At 39.1% G+C, this 17,590-nt stretch overlaps 1 protein-coding gene and 1 long non-coding RNA gene across 9 annotated transcripts in view; one reads left to right on the forward strand and one right to left on the reverse strand.

The window, feature by feature from the left end:
* The first annotated feature begins 414 nt into the window (after window positions 1-414).
* pdlim5a (PDZ and LIM domain 5a) overlaps window positions 415-17,590 on the forward strand; it is an 81,613-nt gene continuing 64,437 nt past the window's right edge. For all 8 annotated transcript variants that reach the window (XM_038306001.1, XM_038306008.1, XM_038306019.1 and 5 more), the window contains exons 1-2: window positions 415-572; window positions 1,020-1,162. In XM_038306001.1, the coding sequence (XP_038161929.1) occupies window positions 1,064-1,162 (99 nt within the window). In that variant the 5' untranslated portion in view covers window positions 415-572; window positions 1,020-1,063. The remainder of the gene's footprint in view (window positions 573-1,019; window positions 1,163-17,590) is intronic.
* LOC119797131 lies at window positions 15,603-16,592 on the reverse strand. The gene is made up of 3 exons (XR_005282553.1): window positions 16,520-16,592; window positions 16,336-16,449; window positions 15,603-15,720 (listed from the first exon to the last, which is right to left on the reverse strand). It is a non-coding gene; the product is annotated as an uncharacterized LOC119797131 (long non-coding RNA).

The following is a 17,590-nucleotide window of genomic DNA, read 5'->3' on the forward strand; positions in this document are numbered from 1 at the left end:
CATAATCTTCTGTTTATATGAAAGACCTTTTGTACTGAAGCCTTAGGGATGTGTGCTTTGGTTGGATATAATCATGGCTAATTTCACTTTAAAGGAAGTGGCACACAGCAATGGATCCATGCTCTCAAAATATCCAGTTGAAAGATAGACCCTTGTGCCTGCCCTCCCTCCTATAGTCATATTCTCCTAGTATCAAACACCCACACTCTTTTACATAATCCAGGTTCTCCCCCCGGTTACCCCCTCACTGTTGTCCCCATTTACACCTTAATCCCATCCTTCATATCATTTCTTTCGTTTCCCCTCCCATTGCCAAATCTCCTCCTCTTTTCTCCCCTCCCCTCTAACCTCTGCCCATTCTTCGTCTTCCATCCCTTCCTCCTTTCCCTCCCCTCCTCCACCTTTCCCCTCCCACTGTCATTAACTATAGTATAAACAGCATTGCATCCCTCCTCGTCTGTCTCACACAGTGGGATTGCTAGAAAGGAGAGAGTGAAGAGGATACTTGGAAATACATCAGCCCTAGTACCTTACTGGATTTGTGTTTCTCTCTCACTAATCCCATTGAAGAGGTACGTTCTTTAGATTCTATTATTACACCGAATTAGACAATAAAAGGGGTTTATTCACTAATTTTACTTTATTTATATTTTTTGTAAGGGGATGCACTTACCAGATGCTTTTCAACATACTGCAGAAACTGTTACTGATTTGTTGATAGTATTAAAATGTGTAGATAGCCACACAGGAATAATATTTATTTTTGATTGTAAATAAATGAAATGGAAAAAAAAAAGCTGAAAAATGATATAATCATGTTTCTAAGTGATAATTTTGTCATTTTATGTTTCATATACCTCTTGCTTCTTTCCTTTGTATATTTCACTTTACCTTTCACATCCACTAAATGAGCCCTATGTTTGACAATGCCATAAACATAATATAACCAAAATATGACAGAATTGATCAAATCATGTGGTAATTTTTTGATTTTGTTGTGCATTTTGTCCTGTTACCAGCATCTTTCCCCTGATCAATACTGGACAGCATAATAAGAGAGACCATGAGCGGGAACTATAGCGTCACTCTGTTAGGGCCGGCCCCTTGGGGCTTCAGGCTCCAAGGAGGGAAGGACTTTAACATGCCACTCACCATCTCCAGGGTAAGTAACACAAACAGACAATATTACAAGTATAAGAGGCGGTGAACACTAACAGAATTGAACAGGTTACATAAAAATCTACTTTGTAGTTTTTTTATGTGTCAGGATTATGTTGATAATGAAAGCATTGCACTCTTAATGTTTAATCTTGACACATGCATGCAAAATTATTCACCTTAGGGTAGTGGTGAATTGGCCTGCTTGTGATCTTGTGTGGTTGGTGGAATCCAATCACTGTCCTTCAACTCATGTGTCCTTTGCTAACTGTAACCTTCCCCTTGCAGCACCATTTGCCAACTCCTCCAAACACCAGTGATAGCTTAGCTAAATCATATGCCATCTGTCATATATCAACCACACAGGAAACCTATTCTTATTTTCTTTGCATTCCACTTCCCTTTGACTCTCTGTTTCAAAAGTACAGCAATCAAAATTCTGGCGCAAAATTCTTGGCTTAGCTTGTGCTGCTTGAAAAGAGTAACTTGATGGTCCCTTAGCTTTATGTCCCTGTAGCGTAACCTCTCTTTGTCTTACACAGACAATCTTTGGCACACCACAGTCCCAATTCTGCTTTCCTCGTCATTTTAGAGGCATTGAGATCCAGGAAGACGATAATCCTTTTTTTGATATTTCTAAAGCTTCTGTTTCATTTTGCTTGGAACACTCTAATACTTTCATCAATTTTGATGCAAGTTAACACAATCATAAAGAAAGTCACCAAAATTGGCAGTGAAACAAACTGCTGGACACACAAAATCTGATGATGAATTGCTTGGCAGATCCTGTGCTGGTCCTCCTTGGGGCCTTTTTGGGTTGCCATGTTTGTCTAATTAGTTTGGATGTGATATTTTTCCCACTAAGCGAAGCCATGTGAATTCTTATCCCGGTTGTGTGTTTCATTTTGCCTGTATGTGTGCTCTTGAAGGCTAGGGTGCAAACATGGAGACAAGATTATGAAATATATTTTCAGGCAACAGAACAAATCATCAAGAAAGAAGAAATGGAAACAAAGAGAAAATCTAACTCAACAAAAAAATCTAACTATTGCAGTAAAAAAAAATAAAAATATTACATCTGTTATTTTTTTAAACATCCTTTAAAAAAAGCAAATCTAGAACAACAAAAGAATGTCATTTTCCTGCAAATGTTAGCATTTAACTGTAACTCTTTCAGCAGCTGAATCTAAACTGAGATTTAAATATCTCAATATTTATTGATGTGGTTTGCCCAAAGTGCTGTTTGCCCTAGAACCGTACAGATGTGTTTTGTGATGTGTTCATAGACCATATCACTTGACTCACCACAAAAATATTGATAGTCTTATCGGTGTAGCACTTTGTTACGTCTGTAAAAACAAAAACAAATCTTTCAAAGTGTTGAGAAACTGGAATGCAGTTTCAAACATTTTATACGCTTCAAAGATTCCTAAATTCCTAAATTCTGAATGTATATTGACCTATTAAGACATTTAGAATTTTAATGAAACCTAATTGAATAGAAAATCACTTCATGCAGTTATCTTAATTTATTTGAGTCCCTTGGCCTGTTTTTTTATTTCATGCTTTTCTGTGCCCCCATGGAAACACGCTGGCCCCCTCCTGGCCCCCCTGCTACATTTTGTCTAGAACCGCCACTGTAGGAAAGCATACACAGAGGTTTTAAAAAATAATCAATGTTTATTACTCAAAAAGAAGTAGAAATCCTAATGTTTAAAAACACATTTATAGAAGTTAGAGTATCAACTTTAGCTTTTTACTAAAGTAAAAGTGCAAAAGTACAATTTTCAAAACTAATTAAAGTATAAAAGTAAACGTAATGCAGGAAAAAATGTTAAGGACAGATGCTATGCACTAGCTTATTAAAGGAAACATTTTCTGCAATTCTGGATAATAGCTTCCTGATATTTAATTTTCTCAGTTTTATAACTAATGTTATCCGAGTCAAATTTAACTTTGCATCATCCTGAAAAACTATTTATTTTGGTATATAGTGAAAAACCAGTTGGTGCAGCACAGAGTCCAGCCATAAAGAAATAAATTTTCTGGATAAAAGAAAATATTTTGACAGTCTTTATTTTATTAATACCAACAGGCCATAAAGAAAATGAGCTTTAAGGAAACAAAAAAAATAAGTCTATTTTTAAGATGTAAGAAGTAGAAAGTAGAGATAGTAGCAAACAAATGTAATGAGTAGTAGTAAAAAGTTGTTGAAAAAGTAATTACTCCAGTAAAGTTCATATAGTCAACATTTCTACTTAAGTAAGGTAACAAATTATTTGTACTTTGTTACTTGACACCTCTGCAGAGATACAACCAAAATAGCAATAGCCACAGCAACAGTAAATGATAACAAAATAGAGACTGTAAGTAACCACTCTCCTAATACTGAGAAAGATACTGTAAATGAATATGTCATTAAAATAAGGCATGATATGGTTTGATGGGCAGCATAAGTCAGAACAAGGCTACAATACAATAGGCAGTTATCTACACTTGCCCATATTTACAGACAGATAAGTGTTTAATTGTTTGAAGCAGCTGCCACTATCTTGGATGATACAAGAAGAAAAATAAAATATATCCAATGGTCAGTATAAAGGAGCTTTATTTCAGTAAGAATATGCTAGTATAATAAAGAAAAACAAAGTCAAAGACATAGTCAAATTGACATTCGCACTCATTTCCTACCAGAACTTTTTTAGTAATGCTTTTAATTTAAATGACTACACAGGTTTCTTTTTTTTGTTTTTTTCAGTCAGCCAAGTTTGACTCCAAATTGGAATGTCACCCTAAAGATCATCTATACCAATATGTCTTTGTTTTTCTCATCATAGTATTCTATTTTGTCTGTTTACATGTTTACAGTGGGGGCCTTTCAGTTTAGACTTTACAACTACAACTTTATGCAACAAATGTCTCAGTCCTCACAATCATAAAATTTTCAGTCAAACATCAAGAGTCAAACCAACTTCAATTATCTTCGCCCTATTAAATCCATCTAATGATGGTAAAAAGCAATGCCTATGGGCATATTCACCCATGAAAACATGCACACCCAGATTAAAACACACATGAGCACTCTGCCAGTCTAACTATTGTGTTGGTTCTAAGCAGAGACCACACAGTAGGGGGTATTAGAGAATGCAGTACTACTGCCAAACCACATCGACACCAGCAGCTTCTATTGCCAAGGTCGACACATATGTGAACAAAGTATGCAATTTATTTCTACTGCAAGATGTGCATGCAGTATAAACACATTATGGGGTCCAATGTAACCACAAGTGACACTAGGATTGTAGGGAAATTGGCCTCACTTCCACATCCATCTTCTTATTTTTGATTCAAACTGTTTAAGTGGCTAAAATTGCTATTCCTTAATGTTCAGGTTTCAGTAAAACATATAAAGTGCCTAACATGTTGAGGTTGGCCTTTTTCATTGATGAAGGGTAGAAGCAGCACAAACAGAGATAAATATAGGGGAGAGTGCGGATCGTTTTAACAATCTTTTAATTACTCCAAGCTGATTAGGTCTATACTTACCATAAATTTATATATAAAATTTACATCTGTATGCTAATTTTTCATACCATTTTAATATGATTACATGGGACAGATTTTTACAATATCCTTAAAGACAAAAAGGTAAACTCTTGCAACATTCCCCATCCCTGGTGATGGGGAACCTAACTGCAACTTTGGGCTTTCTGAATGTGCTCATACACAGACTTCAAAAATTAAAATGAAATGAGAAAAACTTTATAACTCTTTCTAATACTACTATGAAATATGCCAAATTAAATTGCCCTTTTTAGATACTAATGACAACCCATTAGCCAGTTTGTAAATGGAAAAAAAAAAAGTTTTTCTCTAACTGATTTTTAAGAGCACAGACATCTTAGATATTCATTATTTTTTTCATAGAAAATGTGGATATTTTTAAAGGACATCCAAACATAAATAACATTCTAACACCACCCCTCTTTCCTCATCAGTCAAACACCCATTTGTGGCATGTGTAAAAATCACCTCCAGATGTGCAGTCTTTAATTGTCTAGGACCTGCGTATCCAGCACGGCTGCCACACTTCCTTGGATTTTAAGTAGCTTTCCAGCAGCTATGACAGAACACCATGTGCTAGCTCACACAGATTTCACATATGCTTACCTTGTAACTTTAAAACTAACTAAGTTTTAATTAATTCATACAAACACCCAGGGCAGTATGACAAAAATAAGCAAGGTAAATATACAATTTTTTTCCTAGTAAAGTGTATCTAATTTCAAGAGAAGTTATGCAAAGTCTACAGAAAGGCCTCAGAAGATGATTTTGAATGTATCTTCTGTCTTGCTAGTTAGAGGGAGGGTCCAACTGATTACAAGTGTCATCAAAACAGCATGTTTCTGGAAATTCTGGAGAGTAAAAATGTTGCAACTGTCCCCAGTAAGTAAATAACAATACTACTAATTACCAAAGAATAACAGTATTTCAAGGGATTAAAGAGCCTTTTTTCTGTTAGGCCATAAATAAAAAGGATAATGTACATATTTTTATGGAAGCAAATTTATTCTTATCTAATGATATTTTACTGAAATAAACTTTAGATGATAATGTCTAGTAAACCTCTTTGCAACTATATTTAAAGTCAAGGTCACTCTAAGGTCTGTTAAATAAAAGATTAATTAGAAAAAGCAATATCTTTCCCATGAGCAAAGGCCTTCCTGTACTTAAATTTAAAGGATGACAAAGGGAATCAATATGTAAACCCTTCTAATGGCAGTCCATTTGCACTTTCCACTGCAAAAATAGTTTAGAAGGAAAGCTACCCATGGGAGACGATGCATTAGATGTCCAAGAATAGTCTGCTTTTAATAATAACTCTGTCAGAGAAGACTGGTTTTACATCTGCACTGTTCTTCTGAGCTGGAGCTGGGTATTTACAAAGGTATATCTTATGTTAATTGGATACTCAAAATCTATACTAGGTCTGTCACAATACACAATAAATCAATTAATCACATGATAAACTTAAATGAGCTGAATGATTTATGTTTACTTGCTTGTTTGTTTTCCTTTTATCCCCCTCTCTTTCCATAAAAGGAGTCTGAATGACAAAAGGCTTCCATCTGAAGCATCTGTCTTCACTCACCCCTCCTCTTATTGTTTTTTTGGCATCATGGATGTAGCCTGAGAATTTCATGGCTGAGAAGTAGCAAGCCAGAGAGATGCTTGTTGAGATTCGGTAAAACAGAGTTGGAATGGATTTTATAGCCGAACAGCAGCTGCAATATGCAAGCACCTTGGATTCAAGCCGAATGACAGTTTCATTGTTTATTGCAATAAATCATGGGGCAATTTACCATCAAGCAAAAGTTTTGCTCTCATGATGGACCCACTAAGAAGTTAATTTGGATAACTCAAAGGTTTATGATTGCTTTTTGCTGTCCAAAGTTTTTCAATTGTAACTCTATATATTGGTTTGTAAATTAACACAGAGTGAGGGTACAATGCAGTATGAAGAGTTTATCAGATAAAAAAAAGAAATAAACAAACCAAGGACCAAGCCTTCAGCACATGAGACTGGAATGGAAAATCAAACAGTCCCATACAACAAGCTGAAATTTTAAGTAATGACAAAGATAGGTGTAAACAATAAGCCAAATGGGAAAATACAGGTAAACAGCATCTATTAATTATCTGACTGAAGGAGAGATGAGTGATAAGTAGGCTCAATCCAAATGCTGTCCAAATTTTACTGACAGTAAGAAAGATAAGAGGAGGCAGAAGGCTCCTGATCATAATTTATTTAACATAGGGACCTACTGCTCCTATGATGTGCAAGGAGCTATATAGATTACAACAATCTTTTGCACGGCAGAATGTATAGACATATACCACCAAATGAAAAAATTAAAACTGCACTTGTTTCATGTGTACTCTGTGTGGTACATGTGCACACCACTACATGTTGGGGTTTTTATTTAGCTGTTTGCTATATTTGTGTTACTTAATTTTGTTTGTAGTTCCTTTTTTTGAATGCTGCATTCCTGGTTATGACACAAATCATCCATGTGTGCTTTCGACACTTAACGTCTGGAAGGGCTAAGGCTGTCTGTATTGAACAAAGCAGTCCAGAGTTCTTACTACTGACCCCATAAAACATAATAGAAGAGTGTCTCGGAAACGTAACAAATAAACTAGATAATAACTGCCAATATTAGCATATAGAACAAGAAAAAACCCAAATGGAAGGAAAAACAAACATCTAAAACAGCAAAATCAAACTAAACCATGTTTTGACCTGCAGATCCTGACAAGAAGTGTATCAAAGGCCGGGCATACACTGTATGATATTTCCAATTGATGTACTCAGCTACAGCTACTTTACGGCGAAACCGCAGGGTTTGAACGTTCACTGCTCACAATGTATGTTCTTACATTGTACGGCCAAATACTCTGATGCGGTCTAACTGCTCGCACTGCACAAGCAAAAACCTGATGTCAGACTTAGCATGAAAATATGGTGCTGATCAGACTTATCAATCTGGAAGTAAGAAGAACTCCCTTGTTTGTACATTAGCAGTGTGCAAGGTTTTGAAAAATTGGCTCGTAGCTCTGCTTCAACAGCAGGATTTGCCCATTAAAGCCGGGCATACGCTGTGCGATTTTTTTCAATTGTTGCACACAGCTGCAGCTCATACTGTACAACAAATTTGCAGGGTTTCGTGGTACAGTGTGAGTTCACAGCTCACGATGTCTGTGCACCACAACGCTCTGATGCAATCTACCTCTCGACGTACGTCTAAAAACCACGTCGGACTGAGCTCCACAGTGAGATAGAGCTACTCTGACACCCCTATCTGGAGGCCAAATGTGTAGAAGAGGAATATGAAGCTCGGGAGAGTGAAACCCGCACCCTTGGCAATTTGTGCCATTTTGTGTGCTGAGCCTAAGAAGAAAAGGCAGCAACGTATTTGGACAAAGACATGGCTGAGCAAACGTGAATACAACTGTCTGTCAATTTTACAGAAAGATCTCCATTTCACCCGCACCCCCGCCATGCTTCTGTATTTTTATCTGAGAGGAAGAAGAAGAAGAAGAACCCTTGTTTGTGCATGCCCACTGAGCAATTTGCCCACAAATATCAAACATCTTTGATATCAAAGATGTTTGATATTCTCCTGACCTCACGATTCCTGGTCGAGTGGTAAGAGGATGATGAGGCTGGTGAGAGGATGATTGCCCCTCGTTATCCACTGTACTGTATACTACATAAAGCAGAGCGCACGATGATGCTAAACACAGCTCAATCCAAAAATTTCTCACAACTGAATAATCGGCCTGAAAAGGGCAAAAACTCTGATAGCTTATGGCATTCTGAAAATATCGTAAGTGTATACCCAACTGTTTAAAATATATTTTTAAGCATTATAGCTTAGTATGTCTATAAAATAAAATAAAAAATAAAAAAGGTAGTGTCATGATCCACAGGTGTTTTGCTAATTTTCCTTGTTTTTTATCATATTCTAAAAATCTTGCCCTATTCAGTTACTTTTTTTCTTTTAGAGTTTTCCTATACCAGTTCAATACCTGTGTTTAGTTTTGCTGCTGATTTTTGTGTTCCGTTCTTAATTATCCCTATTAGCTTCTCACTTTTTTGTTATTTTTTCCTATTTGTTTTGTTTAGCTATTCATCAGCTTCCTTTTTCGATTCCATCTCAGGAACTACATGTATTCTCTGATTAGCTGATTTGCTATGATTATCACTTTCCACCCCTTCTCAGTGTTTGACCTCCTTGTTTTTCATTATTCATTGCTGGGTGCTTCTTTTTGTTTCATTTGTCCACACTATTGCCTGAGCTCCATGATGTGCTCTTTCTACCATTCCTTATCTAAACTCTCATTTTATTCATTATTAAAGTACTGTGTTTTGTCAGTCTTTCTCTGCACCTGGTTTCTTTAAAAACCTCAACATCACCTATAGATAACGTTTTGCAAAAGAACAGTAAATTTAGTGGTAACCTCATCTATAAAAATTTTTCCATGGGAGGATGTGGTCCTCTAACCAGTGATAGATGCTTCCTGTTTTCCCAGGGATGTGCTGATGTATTCTTTAAACAAATCTTTCTACTCTGGCTCCCTGTTTTTAGTACATTTTGGGACAGTAACCACACTTGAATTGATTTTAATTTCATAGTTTACCCTTACTTTAAGCGTTTTTTACATGGTGGAATGATTTATTTGCTGGTGGTTAAAGGAGCAGATCATTTTATTTTATTTTTTAAATAAATCATATTTAAAGATAAATATATCTTAGATTTGAATGATTGAAATATTCTCATTGAATAATTATATAATAACAAATTTGTTAACCAATAGAGGCCTGTTTTTGAGTCAAACATAAAGTTAAAGTAGAAAAACTGCATGGCCAATCGCACCAGCATATGGTCTCAAAAGTGGTCTAAGGATCTCATCTCTGTACCTAATGGCAGTCATGCTACCTTTGGCGAGCACATGGGGAACTGTGTGGCCTTCCAAAGAAATGCCCCCTGACACCATTACTGTCCCACTGCCAAACCGGTCATGCTTACGGATGTTGTAGGCAGCAGATCGCTCTCCACTGTGTCTGTAGACTCTGTCATGTCTGTCTATGTGCACAGTGTGAACCTGCTCTCATCTTTAAAGAGGACAGGGTGCCATAGGGGAATTTGCCAAATCTGGTGTTCTCTGTCCTGCACAGTGATTGGCTGTGAGCAATACCCCCATCTTTGGTCATAGGGCCCTCATAACATCCTCATAAAGTCGGTTTCTAAGCGTTTGTGCAGACACATGCACCATTGTGGCCTACAGTAGGTCATTTTGCAGGGCTCTGGCAGTGCTCCTCCTTTTCCTCATTGCACAAAGGCAGAGGTAGCATACATGCTGCTTCAAAAGTGACGCAAACATCTGCCAGAAAGCATAGGTACTGAGAGGCTGTCTGTGATCGTCATGTGCAGAACCACTACTTTATTCAATCAGTATTGCTTCCTAAGGCTGAGCATACGCTCTATGTTTTTTTAGCCTTTGCGGGCTGATTCTTCAGTTGTGCAAGAACTTTTTCGATCAGGCCGAGTTTAAGACTCATCTTGCGTCATGCATCGTGTAGTATACAGGGGGTAACGATGGGTTATCAGCCTCTAACGGCCACCTCCCGATCAGGTATCATAAGGTCAAGAAAAAAAATCAAAATGTCTGAAATTCAGTCGCCCCTCATGAGGTGTTCCTGAGCAAAGTCTGCTGTTGAAGCAAAGCTACAAGCATCTACAAGTCGATTTACCAGAATCTCACGCACAGCACATGTGCAAACAAGGGAGTTCTTCTTCTTCTTATTCCAGATTGACGAGTCCGACCAGTGCCATCTAGTGCCATCTCTTGGTGCTGAATCGGAAGTGGGGTTTTGGACTTACAGTATGAGCAGTTAAATCGCATCAGAGCATTGGATCATACAGTCTAAGAACATACATCTTGTGCTGTGAACTTTTAAACTTCATCGTACAGTTTGAGCTGTAGCTTGATTGAACGAATGAAAATATCGTACAGTGTATGCCCAGCCAAAATGGACAGTTTGATTTCAAAGAGCTTTGATTTGATTTATATTGTGTTGTTCACATGTTCCCTTTATGTTTTAGAGCAATGTATTTTAGGACATACACAAAAAAGAGGATGCAATATAAGACTCAATAAAAGATGGCAGATTCATCCTAAAAGTGTTTGAGGACACAGATATGATGTTGCTCTGCCCCTCATGGCTGGTATTGTTGGAAACTACAGAATGATATCTTCCAATTGAAGATATATACCGTATTTTCACGACTATAAGGCGCACTTAAACGTCTTTTTTTTCCCTAAAAATGTGCGGTGCGCCCTTTGGTGCGGTGCGCCCTATGTGTGTTGTAACTGCTACTTTTGAGACCACCTCATTGAGGAGATGATGAAAGAGTGGCTGAATGTAAGGAGACCAGGTGTTTTTTTTCCACTCATCACCATCGCTGTTAATATGTAACTCCATGCGTGCCCATCTCACAGCTGATGTCAAAAATATGGGGAAACAAATTAACGCTGTGCTCGCTGTTCAACCGCTCGACATCGGTGTGAACCGGACGCAGCAGGTGCAGCAGAAGCAGCGAGTTTACATGCAAAGTCAATGGTTGACGCGCGTATAGGTGCAGCTAAAGGTCCAGCAGCGCGTTTTGAGCAGCAGGAGCGTTTAAGCATCTGCCAACGCGCTGCTGCTGCTCGAGATGGAAAAATTGAAGTTTTGCTGCTGGACGCGCCGCCTCAACCAATCAGAGAAGCAGATCTGGGAGCTGACAGCGAGACAGACAGCGCTCTGATGACATATGATATTAACGCCAATGAAAAGGGCTGGATGGATGAGGAGATGATGAAAGCGTGGCTGAGGCAGGTGTATGTGAGGAGAACAGGTGTTTTTTTCCACGCATCACCATCGCTGCGTGCCCATCTCACAGCCGATGTGAAAAAAAAAGGTGAATCAAATGAACGCTGTGCTCGCTGTTATCCCGGGGGGTCTGACAAAGGAACTTCAACCGCTCGACATCGGTGTGAAGCGGCCGTTCAAAGTAAGGCTGCGAGCAGCGTGGGAGCGATGGATGGCCGACAGAGACCACAGTTTCAGGATAAGTGGAAGGCAGCGCCGGGCAAGTTACGCCACAGTTTGCGGATGGATTGTAGATGCTTGGACTAACGTGTCTGCTGGCTCTGTTGTTCAAGCTTTCGCAAAAGCCGGCATTATTTCTGAGGAGCAGCGCTGCACGGAAAGTGACTCTGACAGCGAAGAAGGGGAAACTGGCATGTCTGATTAAGCGCAGCTGTTTAATTCAGAAACAGAGGATGATGATTTTGATGGGTTTGATTAATACTTTGTAATAAATACATGAATAAAGCACAATTATACTCAGTTTTGCTCCCGCTCTATTTTTCTACCTGAACACTTAATTCAACAGCAGCCTCTGGGCGCGTCTCCTCCTCTTCACCGCGGTGGCTGGCAGGTGTTTTTTCATCTAAATAATCTAAATCTTGCAGCTATATTTGCTGTGATCAGTGGGAATAAAGTAGTTTTAATATGTTTTTAAGTGAGAAAGTCCACTTGAAAACTTAATAATTGCAGTCAGTTCATCCAGATTATCTATTTCTGTCGGAGGCGCTCAGACCCCCACATACCAGCGGTGCACCGACATTAGAAATCCTTTCATCAGCAGCCTCTAGGCTGGGCAGCCTCCAGGTTCACCGCGGCTGCTGGCAGGTGTTTTTCATCTAAATAATTTTAACTGCAGGCACCAGGATACCGGTAATAAAAGCGAACAAATTCCGTCGGCAGGTTTCAGGATTTTAAGTTAATTTAGGAGCGATCACAGCGCTGTGTCATCTGCGATGTGTCTGTCTCACGGCCAGCACCCAGGTTTGATTAATACTTTGCAATAAATACATGAATAAAGCACAATCATACTCAGTTTTGCCCCCGCTGTATTTTTGAATACGCAGTAGAGGTATTTAAAGGTAGTAGAGGACATGTACCTGTATATAAAAAACGCGCCCTATAGTCCGGTGCGCCTTATGTGTGTGTTAAATACAGAAATGGCACACATAACTGAGAGTGCGCCTTTTAGTACGGTGCGCCTTATGGTCGTGAAAATACGGTAATGTAAAAGACCTCATCAAAGGCTCTGTCAAAGTAAGGAGACCTACATTTGAAATCAGCAGCTCCATTTCACCAGATTCGCCTCAATAAAACTGAAAGCCCACCAAAATTTGTCTGCGGATAAAATATACTTGTACTGATTTTTTTCTAATTTGCTGTAGTAAAATGTTGATAAATACAATCTGAGGTGTCTCTCAAGTTTTCAGAAGGAATTTTAGGGTGTTATTCATTGTTAAAAAATCAGTCATGAAATCAGTCTGATCTAGGGTTCATTTTTATATACATTTTCCATCCTTGTGGTCTACAAATAGCAATGCTGGCAGAGTTTGCGGTCAAAGTCCAGCTTTTTCAGGATGGTATTAGAGTCCCTGAAAAAAGGGAAAAAAGACCTGTTTCGTTTCAATTTGAATGTTTTCTAAGCCATAACAAAGCTTTTGTTGTGCAATTCTATAAAGCCTGGAGCTCCGAATCACTCCAGTCATTTTAAATAGTTAAAGCTTTCTGGATGGGATGTTAAAACTTCTTCAAACTTGGAAAAGAAAAAAAGTGGTTATGTTTTTTAACTTTTTTTTTTGGAAAAACTTCCATGTTCTGTTTCTTAAAATCCTCCATCTATTTCTTTTTGCCAGCTTTCTCTGCAATTCCTGCAAAACCAACAATAAACTTTAAGTAGATGTTCCAGGTTTATTTGTATATTGTTTAAAAAACACTTAAATTGATCAAATAATTTAAAGACAATTATTTAGTGTCATCATGGCCATCTTTAGGAATTGTTCTGATGGGAAATATTTCTGCCTTTAACACCTAAGATGACAAATGTCATTTGGAATTTTATACCATTCAGGCTGCCAACGAGTGGAGGAGAAAACTGAATTAATAAAGGAAATATAGCACACAAAACCATAGATGTACCCTAGTGACATGCTTTTAAGCACTGCTGTTTAAATATAAAGAACAGAATACTCTCAAGCCACAGAACCTTTACAACCCTGGCAGAACAATTCAGCTGAGTCATAACAAGCTGCAGTAAATTCACAATGTAGAGGACAGAATAACCTATTGTGAAATGCTGCTATAATGGATTTTCCATAGAAGTTGTTTATCCCGTTATGTTTCCTCCAAAGATGTTTGCTCAGCCTCATCATATTAGTTCATAACAGCAGGAAAGTCTGAGGACTCACATAAATAGAAGCCAAAGAAAACGATTGGGTGCTACAGTAGTAACTTTTTTCTTATTTTATCAAACATATACCAGCATAAATAATTAAAGTAAATTATTATATTTATATTTATTTTTATAGTATACTTAATTATATTTAGGTTTAAAAGTTTAAACATTGTATTTTGTGAGAAAAAGCTTCCCTATTAAATAGTCAATTCTGTTTATTATCGTGCTATTCATTCGCCTTCATACAAAAAGTAACGCCAAGTATTCATCAAAATGAGATTTACAGTCCCAGCTGCTATCCCGACATTACTATCTATGCAACCCTCTCAATGCCTCTCACATAGAGAACAGTAAATACCATCACCTCATTTTCTATTAAAAAAAGCGCTTGGGAACTAGGATAAAATGCTACAATTTAGTAATATTATCAACACTGTATGGCCTACATCCTACTGAAAACTAGATTTAAATGCGACATTAAGGGGACCAGTACATTTTTATATAGAAATAAGACAATCTTAAGCCTTTATTTAGAGGAATATAATGCATGACTGAAGCCTGACCAAAACTGTATGTTCTACACCTGATCTAATTTAATCTTTAAGACAGTTAATTCAGTATAAATGCATTAGTGCCATAATTTTTTTAAGCTGGGATGTAGAAGATGAGCAAATGTAATATTGTTTTACTGATATAGTTCATGAAAGTGATTCTATCTTAATATAAACCATCATTTAAGATCCAATCTTAGGTAAAGGCTGTACATGAACAGTGAGCCAGTGTAACTGGAAATCACCAGTGATGACAAAGAATTGGTTTCCTTGAAAGAGTAATTGAATATGTTCAGCATGAATATTTTTAGCAAATGTCTGAAATATAATTTCAGTTGTGGAAAGAAACAGTTTTATTAAGTACAGGTGCTGGTCATAAAATTAGAATATCATGAAAAAGTAGATTGATTTCAGTAATTCCATTTAAAAAGTGAAACTTGTATATTATATTCATACATTACATACAAACTCATATATTTCAGATGTTTATTTTGTTTAATTTTGATGATTACAAATGACAACAAATGAAAATCTCAAATTCATCATATCAGAAAATTAGAATATTACTGAAGACCAATAAAAACAAAGGATTTATAGAAATGTTGGCCAACTGAAAAGTATGAACATGAAAAGTATGAGCATGTACAGCACTCAGTATTTATGTGGCAGCAGGTGGTGTATACAGGAAAGAGAACCTGATACTAGCGATTTCTAATGGACCAATAACGCCACCTTGGGAATTTCACCCAAAGAATTAATTTTAAAGGTAGGATACGTAGATCCGTTCTACCATAGAGAGAGTCAGAGACGTGGTTATAATTTAGAAAAAACAGCAATTCTTTATTTAAACATGATTAAAATAACAGGTCTTGTTAAAATATACTACCCACACACACGGGAAGGCGAGGGGGGGAGCCTAATTCAGGTGCTGAGGCTTACCTGATGGAGTGGGTCGAGGCGAAGTGAGGAGTGATCCCAGTAGATAAAGCAAAACAGAAAGGAAGGCACCCCAAATCACTCGTGACAGCCACTACACACATGCACTCTGTAAAACAATGGACTAGAAGGGGGCGGCACTGCACACCAAAACGGGAAGTCCCCACCACCAGGACACCAGGAACCACCACGTCAGCTCTCAGCAACTGAAAAGACAAAGAGGGGCATAAATAGCTTTTCACACACACACGCGCACACACACTATAAGGGGAGAGAAAAAAAGAAAAAAAGAATAACCCAAAAAAACAAACATTAATAGTCACAGGAACAATTGGAACCCAAAATACAATTCCCCATGGACTCAGGCAACCCAGATAACTGAATAAACTCAGGATAAGAAAAATAATACCGGGAATAATAACAATCAAGAACCAGTCCAGTAACAGAGGTTGAACAGTTGTCACATAAACAGCCCCTTGAATAATCCAGCCCAGCCTATGCTGCTGGAAGAGGGCAATTTCTGCTGCCGGCGGACTCCAAGTTTAACCAGCCACGATACCGGCTGATTAAGGCGTCTCAGACCGCACCGCCGTGGTTAAACAACAATTGGAACCGAGGTGGAGCCGCAGCTCAGGCGTCCGACTGCCGTGGGCTATCAAAAAGCTGCAGCTGAAACGTGTCAAAGCTGTGTTGTTTCTCCCAAGTTAACGCCGCTGGAATTCCCCAGATCACCAGGCCCCACATAGACCTGTCAACAAAATATTACTACTTTGTGGAGGAGCAGGAAGTGAATGTGTCAAATTGTCATACAGCATACATACCGATCAGGCCACCAGAGAAATCCCACTGAGGAAGAGGACGGAGGCAAAGCTGCCGATTACGGCCAGGTTTGATTGACGCGCTGATCACGAGCGCTGTAACCGGGAACGTCTTGTCTAACAAACCAAACATGCACATCAGCACCACAATTATCCATAGAGCGCACTAGCAGCCACTGCAACCTACCTGTACCGTTAACCAGCAGCCGAGGCGACCCGGAAGCAAAGCGGAGGAACCAGAGGAAGAGGGTAACCGATAATGCCACCACTCTCCTTTTATAGGGTGCCCTCCAGAGGCAATTGGCTGACACTGCCCCTGCAGCCAACACTCCTGCCTCCAGGAGCATGAGGAGATGTCCTCCTGCTACAGTCTTCCCCCCCTTTATGCATCGTCGCCCCGACGATGCCACCAAATTAAGACACCATGCTAGTTCCAGGGCCTAAAGAACCCTGCAATTGCATTAGACGTAGGACCAGAGAAAATTGTTGGTCGTGGGAGATGGTGGACATTGGTATGCTGCCCAGCAGTAGACCGTGTTGTCCGGCGAACAGCCCTTTCACTACGGCCCGAGTTTACTACCGGTAGAGGAACCAGCTCTTCCGGTAGCAACTCAGCTACCGCATTACAAGGAACGTCTGATGTTCCTTGTACTGTTGGATCTATGGAGAGAAGAGGCAGCTCCGGGGTGGCCTGGGCCTGACTGGCATTGGCCTGGGGAATCTCCTGCCTCAGTATAAACAAATCACCATCAGCAGATGGTTCATCCTCAACCTGTGGCTCCTCAGGAGGAACTGAAGGAGGGGGGGCTAGAGCGCTAGCTCCAACCACAGCTTTCAACAACGTACGATGCACATGTTTAACCTGTGTGGGATCATTAACAGTGACAATGGTGTACACCGAGTGACCGTCCTTCGGGGCCTTCAAAATCCGGTATACTACAGAACCCCACAAATCTTGAATTTTGTGACGTCCCTTGTGGCTCATATTACGGAGGTACACCAACTGGCCCTCCTGTAAGGGAGCATCACGGACCTGCTGGTCATGATGGTTCTTCCGCCGCTCAGCCACGACCCTTAACCTTTCACGTGCTCCTTCAAAGGCGATCTGCAAACGGGCCTGGTGTTCTAGGACCCACTCATGAATGCTTCCACTTCTCGGCTCCTGTACCTGACCCAATAGAAAATCCAGTGGGAGTCTTGGCTCCTGCCCAAACATTAAAAAGAACGGGGACTCACCAGTTGCCTGGTGGGGAGTGGT

The sequence above is a fragment of the Cyprinodon tularosa genome, unplaced genomic scaffold (genome assembly GCF_016077235.1).
Source record: "Cyprinodon tularosa strain WSP-4 unplaced genomic scaffold, ASM1607723v1 ctg115, whole genome shotgun sequence".
Lineage (NCBI taxonomy): Eukaryota > Metazoa > Chordata > Actinopteri > Cyprinodontiformes > Cyprinodontidae > Cyprinodon > Cyprinodon tularosa.